Consider the following 16,477-nt stretch of genomic DNA (forward strand, 5'->3'; position numbering starts at 1 on the left):
GTAGAAGTGATTGAGGAGTTATCTCGTCTTCTTGAGCAAGATGAAAAGACCATTCAGTCATTCGAAGAGAAGATTGAGCTAGTCAACTTGGGTTCCGAGGATGAGGTGAAGGAAGTCAAGATTGGGTCTTGACTGTGTCCAGATGTCAAGAAGGGGTTGATTGATCTTCTTTAAGAGTATTTAGATGTGTTTGCTTGTTCCTATCAAGACATGCCTGGTTTAGATTCTGAGATTGTGGAGCATAGATTGCCGTTGAAGCCAGAATACCCGCCAGTCAAGCAGAAGTTGAGAAGAACGCATCCTGATATGGCTGTGAAGATCAAAGAGGAAGTGCAGAGGCAGATTGATGCATGTTTCCTTGTAACCGCTGAGTATCCGTAATGGGTGGAAAATATTATGCTTGTGCCACAAAAAGATGGAAAAGTTTGCATGTGTGTCGACTATAGAGATTTGAATAAAGCCAGTCCGAAGGATGATTTCCCTCTGCCACCCATTGATATGTTGGTAGACAATACTGCTAAATTCAAAGTATTTTCATTTATGGATGGATTCTCCAGATATAATCAGATCAAGATGGCACCTGAAGATATGGAGAAGACCACGTTCATTATGCCTTGGGGAACATTCTATTACAGAGTGATGCCTTTCGGTTTAAAGAATGCTGGTGCAACTTACCAAAGAGAAATGACTACTCTTTTTCATGGTATGATGCATAAAGAGATTGAAGTATATGTCCATGACATGATTGCTAAATCGATTGATGAATAGGAACATGTTAAGTATAAACTATTCAAGTGTTTGAGGAAGTATAAACTACGCTTGAATCACAATAAGTGTACTTTTGGTGTTCGTTCTGGTAAGTTGTTGGGCTTTATTGTCAGCGAGAAGGGTATTGAAGTTGATCCTGCCAAGGTCAAAGCAATACAAGAGATGCCTGCGCCCAGATGTGAGAAGCAAATAAGTGGTTTTCTCGGTCGCTTGAATTATATCTCTAGATTCATTTCCCATATGACTGCCACATGTGCGCCTATATTCAAGCTTTTTTGGAAATATCAGTCTTGTGATTGGACCAAAGACTACCAGAAAGCTTTTAACAGTATCAAAGAATATCTGCTTGAACCTCCGATTTTGTCTCCACCTGTTGAAGGAAGACCGTTGATCATGTATTTGACTGTTCTTGATGATAGTATGGGTTGTGTTCTTGGTCAGCAAGATGAGACTGGAAAGAAAGAATTTGCAATTTATTACCTCAATAAGAAGTTCATCGACTGTGAGACTCGGTATTCTATGCTTGAGAAGACTTATTATGCATTGGCTTGGGTTGATAAGCGTCCGCGTCAGTATATGTTGAATAAATGCTGATAAGATAAGCGTCTGCGTCAGTATATGTAGGGAGAAGAGGGCCATGAATCTTATTGTGCAAGTTTGTGAAGAAATGCCACAAGTGTCAAATATATGCTGATAAGATTCATGGCCCTCTTCTCCCTACATACCTAAGATGAATGTTATTTCTTCCTCGTGGCCCTCTTCTCCCTACAGACCTAAGATGAATGGGGCTGTTGAAGTTGCGAATAAGAACATTAAGAAGATTATTCAGAAGATGATTGTCACGTATAAGGATTGGCATGAGATGCTCTTGTTTTCTTTGCATGGGTATCGTATATCCATCCACCTTTCAACAAGGGAAACCCCTTTTTCTCTTGTGTATGGTATGGAAGCAGTGCTCCCCGTAGAGGTTGAGATTCCTTCATTGTGTGTGCTCATGGAAGCCAAGTTGACTGAGGATGAATGGTGTCAGAACAGGTATGATTAACTGAATTTGATTGAAGAGAAGAGATTGACTGCCATGTGTCATGGTTAGTTATATCAGCAGAGGACGAAGAAAGCTATTGATAAGAAGGTCAAACCTCGTGTGTTTAGGGAAGGTAACCTTGTGCTCAAGAAGATCTTGTCATTCAAAACTAGATTCTAGGGGAAAATGGACTCCTAATTATGAAGGCCCATATGTTGTTAAGAGAGCCTTTTCGGGTGGTGCTTTGATTTTTACAACTATGGATGGTGAAGAGTTCACTATCCTATGAACGCAGATGCAGTCAAGAAATACTTTTCCTAAAAAGAAAAGAATAGCTCGTTAAGTTGAAAACCCGAAAGGGCGTCTTAGGCAAAAAAGAGCGTCTCGGTGGATTGAAAACCCGAAAGGGCGATCCAGACAAAAATTAGAGACATAAAACAGAAAAAGAATTTCCCGATAAGTTGAGTACCCCACCTTGGGGAAACTTATGCAAAAATTAGGGATTATGGCAAGTAACTACAATCTGTTGATCTTCAAATTTTGGAGAACTTTGAGCAGAAGGGTTGACATCGATTCATCATCCCGGTAGCGGTCAAGAGCACAATGGATATCAAGAGTTGGTAGAAGGATTAAGGATCATTTGTATTCAATGTAACCCTTTTCTATGTAAATTACCATTTTCAACTTTGTAAAAATCTATGGAATCTTGTCATTTACATACTACAATCCCACTAAATAAATTTGAGCTTTTATCCAATTGTTTCTACTCTTATTTACTTCAGCCAATAGTTTAGATTTTATTATGATCATTTTGAAATTTTAAATTTTTTTATCAAAATCTTTTTCTTAAAACATATAAAAACAAGAAATTTTCAAAGCAAATTAAAAGGAAGTATCAACAGCACTTCAAGAGCGGCAAGTCCTTAAGTGCTAAGCATCAAAGGTTCCCCAAGCAGTTAACCTTTCGGGTATCCCTTGTTTTCTGTGTTGATCCAGTTCCCCTGCGAAGTATTTGTGCCCTAGCGAAGTTCCGATTCTTTTCCCCAGCTAAGTTGGTTGATTCAGTATCTTGCAGCGTGTTATTTTCCTGGCAGTGTTCATGTATTCCCCAACAGGGTTCAAGTTTCTTCAGCAGAGTAAGATGTTTTCCCCATTTGATCACATTGGTTTCCCCACCATTCGCCATCTGGCTCGCTCCCAGACATAGTTTCTTTCTGGTTTCTGAGCAGCTATTTATGTTTATCTTCTACATGGTTGTCTCCCATTCGATATGGTGTTGACCTAAAATTCCCTGCAGACTCGATAACTTCTCCTTTCCTCAACAGATCTCCTCCCTCGGCTAGATTTGAGCCTTTGGTTTGTTGATTTCTCTATTCTCCAGCAGTTGTCTCCCTCTTTTTGTGGATTGACCGAGGATTGTACCGATGATTCAAATTCTTTGTGACACCTTTGTATCCTTTATGATCATTTTGTCAAGCATAATCATCATATATACATATACATATACAATCATATAATTTCATAATTTGCATATTCGCACTATCATATTTGATTGAGATTCTCATTCTCTATATGGCGGTACTTTATCCCCATATAAGTTCGGTGTCTGTCCTCCCTCAATTATAGAGTGTTAGCCCCTTAGGTAAAAAGACTTTAACCTTTCTCTGATTCCCCACTGAGTTGTTTCCTCGTGGATGATTATTACTTTAGTTTCCTCCCCAGTTTATTATATGGATGGAACCATTCCCCTTGAGCTATATCCTCATTGGGTTAAGTCTTGGTTGATTGTTTCTTTCTAAATCATGCCTAGATAGATGCTTTGAGTCTCCTAAGAGCTTATTACCCAATAACTGGTAATATTCTTCTTAGTTTGCAGTTGGCTACTTCTTGCCCAATACCCGACAAAAGTACCCTTGTTTTCCCAACAGTGGAGTTCCTAGTGGATTCATTTGTTTCTGATTCCCCAGGAAGTATATCCTTGATATGTTCACCCTAGACGGTGACGAATATCTTTCTCTCCCTTCCTTGAGTCTATCCTTGATATGTTCATCCTAACCGATGACGGATATTCTCGTTCTTGGTATTCTACCCAGTAAAAAGGTAGTTGTAATCCCTATTCTTGTTCCCCAGAGAGTTAATCCTTAATATGTTCATCCTAACGGATGACGGGTTTCCTTCTCTTTGCAATCTTATACCCAGTAACCGATAGTTGTAAATCCTGCTTTTGTCCCCTCCGTAGAGTTTATCCTTGATCTGTTCACTTTAACTAGTGACGAATTCTCTCTCTTGGTATTCTATCTAGTAATTGATAGATATAATCCCTATTTTCTCCCCTCTTAGAGTCTATCCTTGATATGTTCATCTTAACCGGTGACGAATTTTCTCTTTGATGGTCTTCTATCCAGCATTTGATAGATGTAATTCCTACTTTTTGCTCAAGTGTTTTATCCTTGATATGTTCATCTTAACCAGTAACGGGTATCCTCCTTGACATTTTCCAGGAAAGTCTATCCTTGATATGTTCATCTTGAGCGATGGCAGATTCTCTTCCCTGTTGAGTTTATCCTTGATATGTTCATCCTAACCAATGATGGATACTCTCATTCCTTGGTCTTCTGCCCAGTAACTGATAGTTGTAAATCCTATTTAATGCAGTTCTCCCCAGCGAGGCTATTCTTACCCAGTAACTGGTAATGAATACTCCCTCCTGGCTTTTCTCAGCGAGTCATCCTTGATATGTTCATCCTAATCGATGACGGATGTCCTCTCTTTCAGATCTTTATTATCTCCTCACCCAATAACAGGTAGTAGATTTCTTCCCCAGTGTTGAAGTTTATTTCTTCCCCAGTTGAGTTGAGTGTGCATTTCCTTAGTGAAATCGCTTTTCCCTGCATGATTCAAGTACTTAATTTGTATCCTAACTTACTCGTATCCCCTGCAGATGTTGTTGTTCCCCGGCTAAGACTTTTCCATGTTTGAATGGAATTCCGTGAGTCCCCCATTAGTTTTAAATCGTAGCCTGGCCTACGCATAACTCCCTCTATCCCCCTGAGTCTCTATCTCCCTAGTGAGTTATCCTATTGGAATACATTATACTCCTGCGGATTTTCGGTATCTCTGATTTCTTTTCCTTTGTGGCAATATTTCCCACAGGGCATTAACTTTTGAATTCATATCATATGCATCATGAGATCTCTTAGGGACCAAAATTTGATTCTATATGTTGTATTTAAGTCCATTCTACTGAGTCGACATGAAGATTTTAACCTTCGCCCCCTCAGTTAGAATGTCCATAAATAGGGGCAGCTGTAAGACCCCAATTTTGACCCTAAGATCCCTCATGCAATTGCATCATAAGCATTAACATTGGGATCATACCTTGGCATCCTCCTTACCCCTCCTTCATTGGGTTTGTTTTGGGAGAGATCACCAAGCACTTTGTGATTGTATCATACTTGTATAGTATCATTTCACTAAACAAAATACCAAAAATATGTCTTGGCATTTGCCTAACTCTTTTGTAGGTAGGGCATGATCTCCATTGATCTATCAAGTTCATATCTGGGGTTTAAGACCCTCATGACAAAGAGCACAACCATGAATTGATCCAAGAAAGTTTATGAGCATCATATATGAGTTCCATTGATTACTACATGTTATATTGATCAAGTTTTCTTCAAGAGTTTGAGGGTGATTTGCCTTGGAAACCCTAATTTGGCTTGACTCTTAGAAAAAATTTCAACATGTTGAAAATTTCCAAACTTCCACCCTAAAATTCTCCATGTTCCAAGCTCCAAATTAAAAAGTGTTGAACATAAAACTTGTTCCCCTTGGTCCAATATTTCTTAAGAACCCAAGTTCATGCATTTTGGATGAGGTTTGCTAGGTCTGCGCATGGCTTTAACAGTGCTGCATAATTGGAAAGAATCAAACTTCAAAACTTCAATTCACTTTGCCTTGCCAATCAAGCTTCCATTCAGACTTCATTTGGAATGATTTTGGACCTTTTTGCATTGCATCATGGGCCTGCACATGCCCATGCACTCGTGCCACCAACATTGCTAAATTTGTACAAAATTTGAAGTGTGCAAATATCATTCATTCATGCTATAAATACATGACCTCTGTGCTCATTTGAATCACACCTTGCGCGCCAGCTTTGCCCCCCATTAAAACCTTATCATTCCAAAGGAAAACCTGATAAATTTCAATTTGAAATTTGAGTTTGAATCTCAACTGTTGGAGATTCAAAAACTTCAGGATCCAAAGCCTTGCAACCTCATCAATCACTTCCTTCTAGCTTCTCAAGTGTGATCAGATCGTGTTTGGAGCAAGCAACATCAAGAACTGCACAACATTGAAGGTAATTTTCAGAAAACTTCATCTCTTCGATTCTCTCTCAATTCTACTCAATTCTCTTGGATCTTTGGTTGTTTGAAGTCCTACCAATGTAGGCAGGAAGATTGAGTTGCTTAGAGGTCAAATCGAAGCAACTCAGTTGACACACCTCAAAATTCAACTCCTCATATCTTTCTATATATGTGGAGTTAGTTAAAATTGAGGTCAGATTCGTGCTCTACGCCATTTTTTCTTTCAGATCATGTCCTCCTTTTTCATTTTCTTGATGGTGATGAGTGAACCAGTCCAGTGGACATCGCCTAAGAAGGTGACCGGAGGTCCAGCGTCGATGGTGTGCTGGACAGGTTCTGAGCCGTTGATCTCAGTTGAAACGTTTTAATCTCACGCGTTGCTTATAATTACCATTTATGTTACGCATTGGCTCGTGACTATGGTGGAAAGCGCGTTGATGGCCACTTGATCTGCCACCTCAATTAATGAGGGTGATCAAGTGGTCCACGTTTTTTCTGATTATTTTGAATTTCATTTTTATTGTTTTATTTTCATTAATTCATATTAATTTTAATTTTGATCCAAAAAAATGAGAGTTTCACCAAAAAAATTCAAATAATTTCCTCTTTCATATTCTGAATGAAAATTATTTTTTGGATCATTATTAATATTTTTAATGATTTAATTGATTTTGTGATTATTTTTAATTGTTTAAAAATACTTTTAAGTATTTAAAAATTCTAAAAAAAAATCTCCAAGGTACTTTGACCTTGTTTGACCTATGATAAATCTCATGGCCATTTCTTTGGTGTTTTGATGAGGTTTTAGGAATTTGACAAACCATATTTAGTTTAAATGCCTTACTTTAGTATTTTTAATTTGAATAAATGCCAAATAATTTTGTTGACCAATTGTGATGACTTGTTTGAGTTTGACTCTTGTTGTTGGGCCTTGGTCAATGTTGATTTGATTTTGTCAAGTTAATATCATTGGATTTAGGGGATTGATGGAATGTACATTCCATCTCCCAAAATGAATGGATGATATTAATTTGGTAAAAGTCCTCCTTTGACCAATTTGAGTTTTGATCCATTCCCCTCCCTCTTCAAATCATTCCCCTTCTTTATGTATTCATTTCATTTGGCATATGATATCTCAAAGTCCTAAAGCTAGTTGATTGAAAAAATAACATGAGTATGGATGAGATTATACAACCTCTTTTGCATATTCTTTTTGTGTGTGGTATGTTTCATGAGCATAGCCCATTATACTATGTCTCTAACATGCATTAACACCAAAATTCTATTGCCCGACCTCAAATAGTTGTGACTTCTACATAAGTCTAATTACGATTGCTTAATATAGCACTAAATTTGTAACACAAAAGGCATAACATTCTAGACAGTGAGATAGTAAGTCTCCCCTCGTTCATGGTATTGTGTGGAAACTTGGCCTTTTTTCCTTCCTTTGGAAGATGTCTTGGCTAAGGATCCATGCTTGTGACAAGTGGGTTGAGTGTTCTCCAAAGAATGTCTTAAAAATGAAAAGAAAAAGCAAAACAATACTAACTTCTAACTCATTAACAACTAACTTTTAACTTCAAGCCATTTACTTTAATGTCATTTAATTTTAGTTTTTATTCGTGTGATATTATTCATACCATTCTAATTGTTTATGTTAATGGAATTTTCCCTTTGTCCATTTGGACCATATTGTGTGATATATCTTGTTTGTGTATGATTTGCTTGTTTGTGTGGTCTTTGACCGTTAATGTATATAATAACAACAAAAACCCTAAAAAACTTTTATGTGGATTGTTGGCTTGATCTTGGACAAACGGACTTAGAACTTAGGAAACATTCCTATGCTAAAGGACTTGGCCAATGCCAACTTTCTGTGAAACCAAGTGCTTGCAATTTGAAACTTCATCTGATATATCATTCAAGATCCCTCTGAGTTCATCTGCAACATGATCATTGTGATGTTGTTATTTTGAACCTGTGACTTGTGGAATTCATCTGTTACATGGGGTAATTTGAATAAGATCATGGAGTGGCTAAAGCTTGGATATGGCTATCTTTATTTGATTCCTTTGATCTTCAAGATAATAAAATTGTGCATTTGTGTGTGTTGCTTGATCCTATATGTCCAAGGGAATGCTAGGTTTCTATTGACATTCTTGTCTATTGGATTACTACCCATTTGGTCGGATCTTTTCAACTCTTAACTTTTAATTTTGTGCATAGGATTAGTCTCTTCATCTTCTCCCCATTTCTTTAATTTCAAAATCTCTCCCTCCCTTTTCAAAATCTTCTTTGATTGAACTTATTTTGTTCTAAACTTTGACAACTTTGCAAGAAGATAGAAACTTTGGCCTTATGCCATTGCATTTTTAAACTTCTTTTCTTAAATCAAACTTGTAAATAAACTTAACTAGACTTGACTTAAACTTTCAAAAAAGCCAAAAATAACTAACTCATTCAAACCATTTTTAGGCCTTCGTGCCTTTCAAACTTAATTTTTATTAAATGCAATGCATCCACTTTGAAATTTGTATCACGAACTACGAGGTTTTGATCCCTCATTTTTATGTTGGTATGTAGGCACAAGTTCGAAGGTCTTGTCAAACACAAAAATATAATTAATTGAATTCTTTTCTCCCCCCCCCCCCCCCCCCCCCCCCCCCTCATTCTATTTGTTTGTAAACATCGTTTTGTACCAAATACATATTCACACAAAAAGGGCTCCCTAGGAGTACCTATGACACTTTGGGTGCTAACACCTTGCCTCTGTGTAACCAACCCCCTTACCTGTAATCTCTGACATTTTATTAGTTTTGATTTGAAAACTTCTTACTTTTTGGTTTTGTACGTACTTTTTCCCTCTTCCCTTGGAAACAATAAAAGTGCGGTGGCAACTCTTGTTATTAGATCTCTAGCTTATCCATAGCTTGATGATCATGAGTTTACCGCTACAATAACTACGCTTGATTTGCAATCAGAGGTGTAGGAAAAATACAACTTAGAGAGACTCTAAGACTTAAGAACTTCTAAAAAACACACTGTCATACCCTGATTTTGGCCCTGAAAAATTTACCCTTCTTTTTTTCCTAGAAGCATGGGATTATGTTTTACACTTCATTGGCATCATACTAGGTCATACTCATTGCATACTGCATTAGTGACTTGAAAATCAGGTTTTGGATTGATCACTCCTTAACAGAAGGAGCCCACACAAAACAAGATTGAGAATTGGACTTCATTCTCTAAGTTTGTCAAAACTTTCTGTCCAGTTTTCTTCCACTTCAAGGCACCAATTGAAAGTATTTCCTTCACAACAATTATACCTTGCCATGTCCTCTTTCACCTCCCTTTGGAATCATCTCATTTGGATCAATGGTTTGAGAGATACATTCACTTAAAGTGGGCATCATGACTTGAATTTCTAGGCAGATTTTATGCCTAGCTTGCCCAACCAGTTTTACATGGTGCAACATGATCTTGAGGGTCATTTTTCACCTTCTTCCATTCATCATTTCCACTTATGCTCAACATGAAACATGCTAAGCTCCACGAGATCTTTCTACTGTTTGCATTGTCTTACCAATTGGTCATGTTCTCATCAAGTTATGAAGCCACAAAGTCATCACCTTGGAATGTTTCCTTGCTAACCAAACCGACCAAGCCATGCTGCAAAACCAACCAGCCCATGTTCTTCTTTTCCTCATTTAGCCATGAAAATTATTTCCACTCACTTCAGTTTTGCCAAAATAAGTAACTTCCTCATACACCTCACCAAATTGTCACCTTTGCACCATTTCCTCATAAACCAAATCACATTATTTAAGCCTAAAACCCTAAACCTAAAAGGAGGCCATTGGAATTTCGTTGCAAGCAAGGAAAAAAGGTCACAGAGCAGACTTTATTTTCTCACCAAGTTCTTGAAGTGAGGCACAAGAGAGCAACACCATTTCCTTCCATACTCTCCACAACCAAGAGGCAGTGGACCAAGCTTCCACTAGGTAATCATCTTACTCCATTTCCATGGCCATTATTTTTCTCATTCTTATGCTTGCTTACCATGCTCATCATTATTATCACTACTGTTTGCCATGCTAATCATATGCTCATATTTGTTTCATGATTGTTTACAAGGCCAATCATATGCTTGTGTTCTTGATGTTGAGTTTATGTTGTTGATTTCTTTTATGCCCGTGGCCATGTTGTCATCTTATTGTCAATATTTCTCCATGATTAAGCCATCATTTCACTCAAACAAAGTTACCATGTTAATCTACACATTTCATACTTGATATCTGGGCTTTATTTCATGTCATTTGATGCCCTATGGTGGTCGCATTTTGTTGTTGAAGTTGGAAGAAATTCACCTGTTTCTGCGTATTTGCATGGCGTTAGGGTTTCTTTTTTGGTCCCATGAGGAAGACGACCACGTGTCGTCTTGAGGACCACTGGATCAAGCGCGCATGTTGTAATCCTGGTTGTCCATTTGTTTTTGTCTTTTAGTCACTTAAATGAAACTTGACCAATTGATGCATGTTACATGAATTATTTTATTAAAACGTTCATTTTAATCATGTCACTCCTGACTTAAGTTGGTTGTGGACCTTGGGCCTGTGCTACTCGCTTTTGACATCCCCTTTCCTGGCCCATCAATACTGATACACTCTCTTTTCATTTTCTTTCTTTAATTTCCATTTATTTTCTGTTTTGATTTTAATTAATTTAAAATATTTCTTTGTTCATAAAAATACCCAAAAATATTTTCCATATTTCTTGACGCCTTATTTAATTTTATTTAATTTTTATTTTCGTATTTATTTAATGTTAATATTTTATTTTAATTATTCATTCCAAGTGGTTCTTTTTAGCATACCTTTAATTCTTGATTTTATTTTTATAACTTAAAATTATTTTCAGCCTTTGATTTTTGGGATGAAGGTTGACCACTGTCCCATGGTCAACCTGACTTTTTCTTGGATTTTTATTTCACAATTTTCCATTTATTTTTGATTTATTTTTAACCTAGTTTGGTTGGTTGACTTTTGGTTTGACCTCTATTTCGTTTCAATTAATTTATGCACTAATTTTCATTATTTTTAAAATCTTTTTAGGGGATGATGATGTCCTGACCCCATCTCACTTAGTTTAATTTTTCATGATTTTCTTGATTAATTTGCTATTTATTTGATATTTCTTAAGTTGGCTCGATTTTTCAGTTGACTTCTTTATTATCGATGTTTGGCTTAGGGATTGCTTATGGAAATTGAAGAGATCTTTTGATCCTCCCTTGTTCATATCATAGGCCATGTATTAGAGGTATTTTATCTTGATTTTATTTGATCCTTACCTCATTTCTTGATTTAATCAATTTCAGTGGACCCTTTTTGTGCATCTTTTCATCTGTCTGGTTCATCTGTTATCTGTTATACTTGTTTCTTTCATCCATGCTCACTATTGCTTGATTGTTTAACATGTTCATACTTCCCATGCCTTGTTTAATGCTCCATTATTTCATTCTTTGATTCTTTGATTTGATTATATACTTGTTTACTTATCTGATTTGATTGATAACTGTTGCCTACTTGTATGATGATTGGGGCATATATTCTTATTGTTTGATTGACATGAACCATCCCCATTCATAACAAGTGTACCCCTATCCCATAAAGTGTATAATATTTATTCTTTCATTCTTTATTCATCTGTTAATACAAGAATTAAAACGAGCATCCGATAATCATTTCAAACCTTTGTACTTTAATTATTTTAGTTTATTATTCAATTCTTTTCTCATTAAAATCTGAAGAAAAAGATTACCCTGGATGGAATATCGAGTCGTAATCCCGAATATTAGGCCCAAGTTGTAAGAGCTTGTAAGCCCTAAGTATTCGTCTTCTTTTCAAAATATTTGTAAATATTCAAACGTATTTTTCTCAATAAAATATGAAGAAAAAGATTACCTGGATGAAATATCCAGTTGTAATCCCGAATATTAGGCCAGGTTGTAAGAGCTTGCAAGCCTTATGTATTCGCCTTCTCCTCAAAATATTGGTAAATACTCAAACCCGTTTCTTAAGTAAGATGGAAGGAAAAGACTACCTGGATGAAATATCCAGTTGTAATCCCGAATATTAGGCCCAAGTTGTAAGAGCTTGTAAGCCATAAGTGTTCGTCTTCTCTCCAAAACACTTGTAAATATTCAAACCATTTCCTTAAGCAAATTTAGAAGAAAAAGATTATCAGGGTGAAATATCCAGACATATTCTCGAGTATTAGACCCAAGCTGTAAGAGCTTGCAAGTCATAAGTACTCGTCTTTCAAACTCCAAAATACTTAATTCCTATCTTAACCCCTTTCAATAAAGATGGAAATGGAACATGGTGGATACCGTGCACTCCTGAGATTAAGATTCGAGGTGGATGCCTCACCTATCTTAGCTCTCGCCATCATTTAAAATTGTCAATGCGGTTTCTTCAAACCGTTTCTCAATCAAACCTCAAAATACTTAATCTTTATTAAATACTTTTTCCAGTAAGATGGAAATGGAACGTGGTGGATACCTCGCACTCCTGAGTCTAGGATTCGAGATGGATATCTCGCTCATCCAAGTTCTAGCCATCACTCAAAATACATCCAACCAATCAAACTCTTTTTTCTCCATCGTGCGATTGATTAGAAAAACCTTTTCATAAACGAAAGATATCTTGTCTTAAGGTGATGCAAAGCAATGCTTCGGCCACAATTGTTGAGTTGAGATAAGTGACGTTTTTCTGAATGTTGATTTGTAAATCCATTCGATGTGTGGTATACGTCCGCTCCTCATCTGTTTTGGGTAAAACAATGTTTTCGTCGATTAATACAATATAGCTTTCGCTAAAATCGACGAACAAACAAACTTTTTCTACCCAGAAATACGTAAGCCTTGACTTCTCTATTGAGATACGTAGGAGCAGGATTTGTAAATCTTGTCAGGCCCACTAATAAAAAACTTAGGTTTAGTCCTTCGTCAAAAATCCAAAAATATTCTCCTCTGTTCTATTCTTTCCCACTTAATAACTTGAAAAGCCAAACATTCCAAACTAACACTAACGCACACAACTAACCTAATGGTTCCCGTTGAGTACAACGGACGTGAGGGGTGTTAATACCTTCCCCTTGCGTAATCGACTCCCGAACCCTGATTTGGTTGCGACGACCAATATCATTGTCGTTCTTTCTTGGGTTTTATCGATATTTCCCCTTTCCTTTTTAGGAATAAATAAAGTTTGGTGGCGACTTTGTTCAGTCAATCATTGCGAGCGTGCGATCGCGTTTCGCATAGGTCGTGTCTCCCATTTTTCTTGAGATACGATAGATGGCGACTCTGCTGGGGAATAGAAATGTTGTTTCCCTAAGTGAGTCAAGCCTAGTTAGGTCTTTTGTGTGCCTTTATTTGTTTACTTGTGTGGCTTTTCTTTATTGTTTTTGCTATATTTATTGTCATATTGATATAAATCTGTTGTACTAGTTCCATTATGCTTTGGTACTTGGATACTCTGATTGCAAACCTTGTGGGAAAGACTTTTTACCCGAGTTTCGAGTAAAAACATAAGATAGGACAAGGTTGAGTAGTGCGGGTCCGCGAGATTAATTTCTCGTTTGGTCGGTGCGAGAACCTTACTTAGAGTAGATTCTTGAGAAGATGTTATCGCTCGGCAAGTAAGTTGCCGTAAGCTTCGATATTTTCTTTAGGATCCATGACTCTGAGAACCATTTGTAGAACCTTAATCCTTCGTCCAACTAGGGAAGATGGTTACGTAGCATGGGTATGCGAGTTGAATTTCTCGTTGGATCGATGCGAGAACCTCACTTAGAGTAGATTATTTAGATGGAGTTGATGTTTGGCAAGTAAGTTGCAGCAGGTAGCAAACAGTCTAATGGATCCATGACTCTAGGAACTTTTTTTGAAACCTTAGATCATACCTGGTGAGAACCATGTTCTATACGAAGCAATCAGACTTATCTATGCCTTAAGCCTATTGAACCTATACAAAAAATGCATCACATTCATCCACATACATTGCACCACCATCATAAAAAGCAATCTCTTAGTTGTCTCTTATTTGTTTCAGGAATTGAGAACTTGAAAATGACAACTCCAAGGAGAAACACTTTCACACTTAAGTACAAGGAACCTAAGCTGGACAGTCTGAAGGGTTTGATCTCTGATTTGACTCTCAGCAAACGTGATGAGTTCGGAAAAAACTATGGGAAAATTTTGAGCCTTCTAACTAAGAAAGTTGACTATGGAATTATCAGCTCTTTGGCACAATATTATGATCCACCTCTACGTTGTTTCACATTCGTTGATTTCCAACTAGCTCCTCCTTTGGAAGAAGTTGAGAGAATTGTGGGTCTCAAATTGAAGGATTTCAATCCATTTCCAAAGCTCGAAGAAGAAGTAGGCCCAAAGAAGATAGCTTCAGCCCTAAGTATCAATGTCCCGACTATTCTAGACAATTGGGTTGATAAAGGGGGTTGCGAAGGTTTTGCCATGATGTTTTTGGAAGATTTATCTCTGAAGTTCAAGAAAAAGGGAAATTGGAATGCATTCTATGTTGTGTTGGCTTTGTTGATCCATGGGATTGTGCTCTTCCCAAACGTTGAAAAATTTGTGGATCAGGTAGCCATAGAAGTCTTTCTCTCTTGCAATCCCGTACCATTTCTCTTAGCTGACATTTACCATGCCCTTCACGCTCGACATGAAAAGAGGGGTGGAACTTTGTTGTGCTGTGCTCCTTTGCTTTATACTTGGTTCATGCAACATATGCCCGAAGAAGGCCCTTTTGTGGCAAAGGAACTTAAATCTCCTCAAATATTAGCATCTCTCACTGCAAGTTCCATCCGATGGTATATCCGAGAGTGGGAAACCCCAGACATTATAGTCAGCTGTGGGGAATTTCCTAATGTACCGTTGTTGGGTACTAAGGGTTGCATCAATTATAACCCTATGTTATCTCGAATGCAACACAACTACTCCATGGATGGTCCTCCTGACGCAAAGAACTTACAGCCATTTGTGCTCTTTGATATCCAAGCAAGCAATCCTGATGTAAGAGCGATACGAAAGGCTTGGTTAAAAGTTGTTAGGAAGGGTAAAGAGTTTGGAAAAAGAAACCTTCTCGCCAGAGACCTTACACTCGATGGGTGAAAGAAAGAGTTGGGGAAATCCATTTTCCATTTATCTTAAAGGCTTCAGTTTTTCCCAAAACTCCTGAGCCCAAGCCCATACTCCCTGAGGACATGGAGAAACTCACTACTAAGGTTAAGGAGCTCGAATTGGAGAATACTGAATTACGGATTCAGATGAACCGAGTTATCTTGGAAAATCAGAATTTGAAGGATGAACGTAAGGGGAAAGCCCAGGAACTTGAGGATAGTAACAAGAGAGCCAGGCTATTAGAAGACCAGAAGGACGATCTTGATCATATCCTTATAGGTTCCACATCAGTGATCCGAACTAGGAAGGAAGAGCTCAAGAAAGCTGAATATAGAATCTGTGAGTTAGGGAGAATGTTGGATAAATCTCTTATGGATAAGAAAGAAATTAAGCTCGACTTTGAGGCACAGATCCGTGAACTGAGGGACACTCTGAAGAAATGCAAGGAGAAGTTGTCTCGCGAGATACTCCAAAAAGAAGAAGCTGAAAGAAACTATCACCATCTCAAGTACCAGTTGGAAGAGGCTAATAGGAGGTTTGAAGTTTTGGAGAGCCAAGAAGGTGATGCAGCCTACTTGCTCCTAAAGAATGATTGTGTGTACTGGAAAAGGTTGTATAGAGAGGCTAGAGCAACCTTAGATGAAGATCAACAGGTCATCAAGAAACTCCAAGAGCTCTATGTTGAATGGAATGGCAAGTTCCGCAACTTGGCTAGATTTGTTAACCTCAACATGTTGGAACTCCTAGAAAAACTCCAGGAAGCGGATTGGTGTATGTGTCCCAAAAACACGCCTCCTCAAGTTTTCAATTTCATCAAGTTTTGCAAGAAAACGATGAAGGAGCTCACCACAGATCTTGCTACGGTCATACGAGCTGAGACAGAGCTTAAGTTTACTTGTACTTGAATTTGAATTGTTGGTGTTCAAATCTTTTGTATTTGAATCATTTATACTTGAAGTTAAATCCTTTTGTATTCAAATCTGATTTTGATTAATGGAAGTTGTCATTTTGGGCCTCAATTATTACGTGTTATTCTTATTTAATATATTCTAACATTGCTGGAATAAATAATAAAGATAACTAAGAGCTTTGCACAAAATTCACCCATAACATACA

At 37.4% G+C, this 16,477-nt stretch overlaps 1 protein-coding gene across 1 annotated transcript; it reads left to right on the forward strand.

The window, feature by feature from the left end:
• Window positions 1-15,444: 15,444 nt before the first annotated feature.
• Window positions 15,445-16,266, forward strand: LOC127129980 (GRIP domain-containing protein RUD3-like). The gene has a single exon (XM_051059071.1). The coding sequence runs from the start codon at window positions 15,445-15,447 to the stop codon at window positions 16,264-16,266; it is 822 nt and encodes a 273-aa protein (XP_050915028.1).
• Window positions 16,267-16,477: the final 211 nt, after the last annotated feature.

The sequence above is a fragment of the Lathyrus oleraceus genome, chromosome 3, assembly GCF_024323335.1.
Source record: "Lathyrus oleraceus cultivar Zhongwan6 chromosome 3, CAAS_Psat_ZW6_1.0, whole genome shotgun sequence".
In the NCBI taxonomy this organism is placed as follows: domain Eukaryota; kingdom Viridiplantae; phylum Streptophyta; class Magnoliopsida; order Fabales; family Fabaceae; genus Lathyrus; species Lathyrus oleraceus.

Bases quoted from the DNA above. Each gene is read 5' to 3' on its own strand.
- LOC127129980 (XM_051059071.1), top strand. From the start codon at position 15,445: ATGGAGAAACTCACTACTAAGGTTAAGGAGCTCGAATTGGAGAATACT.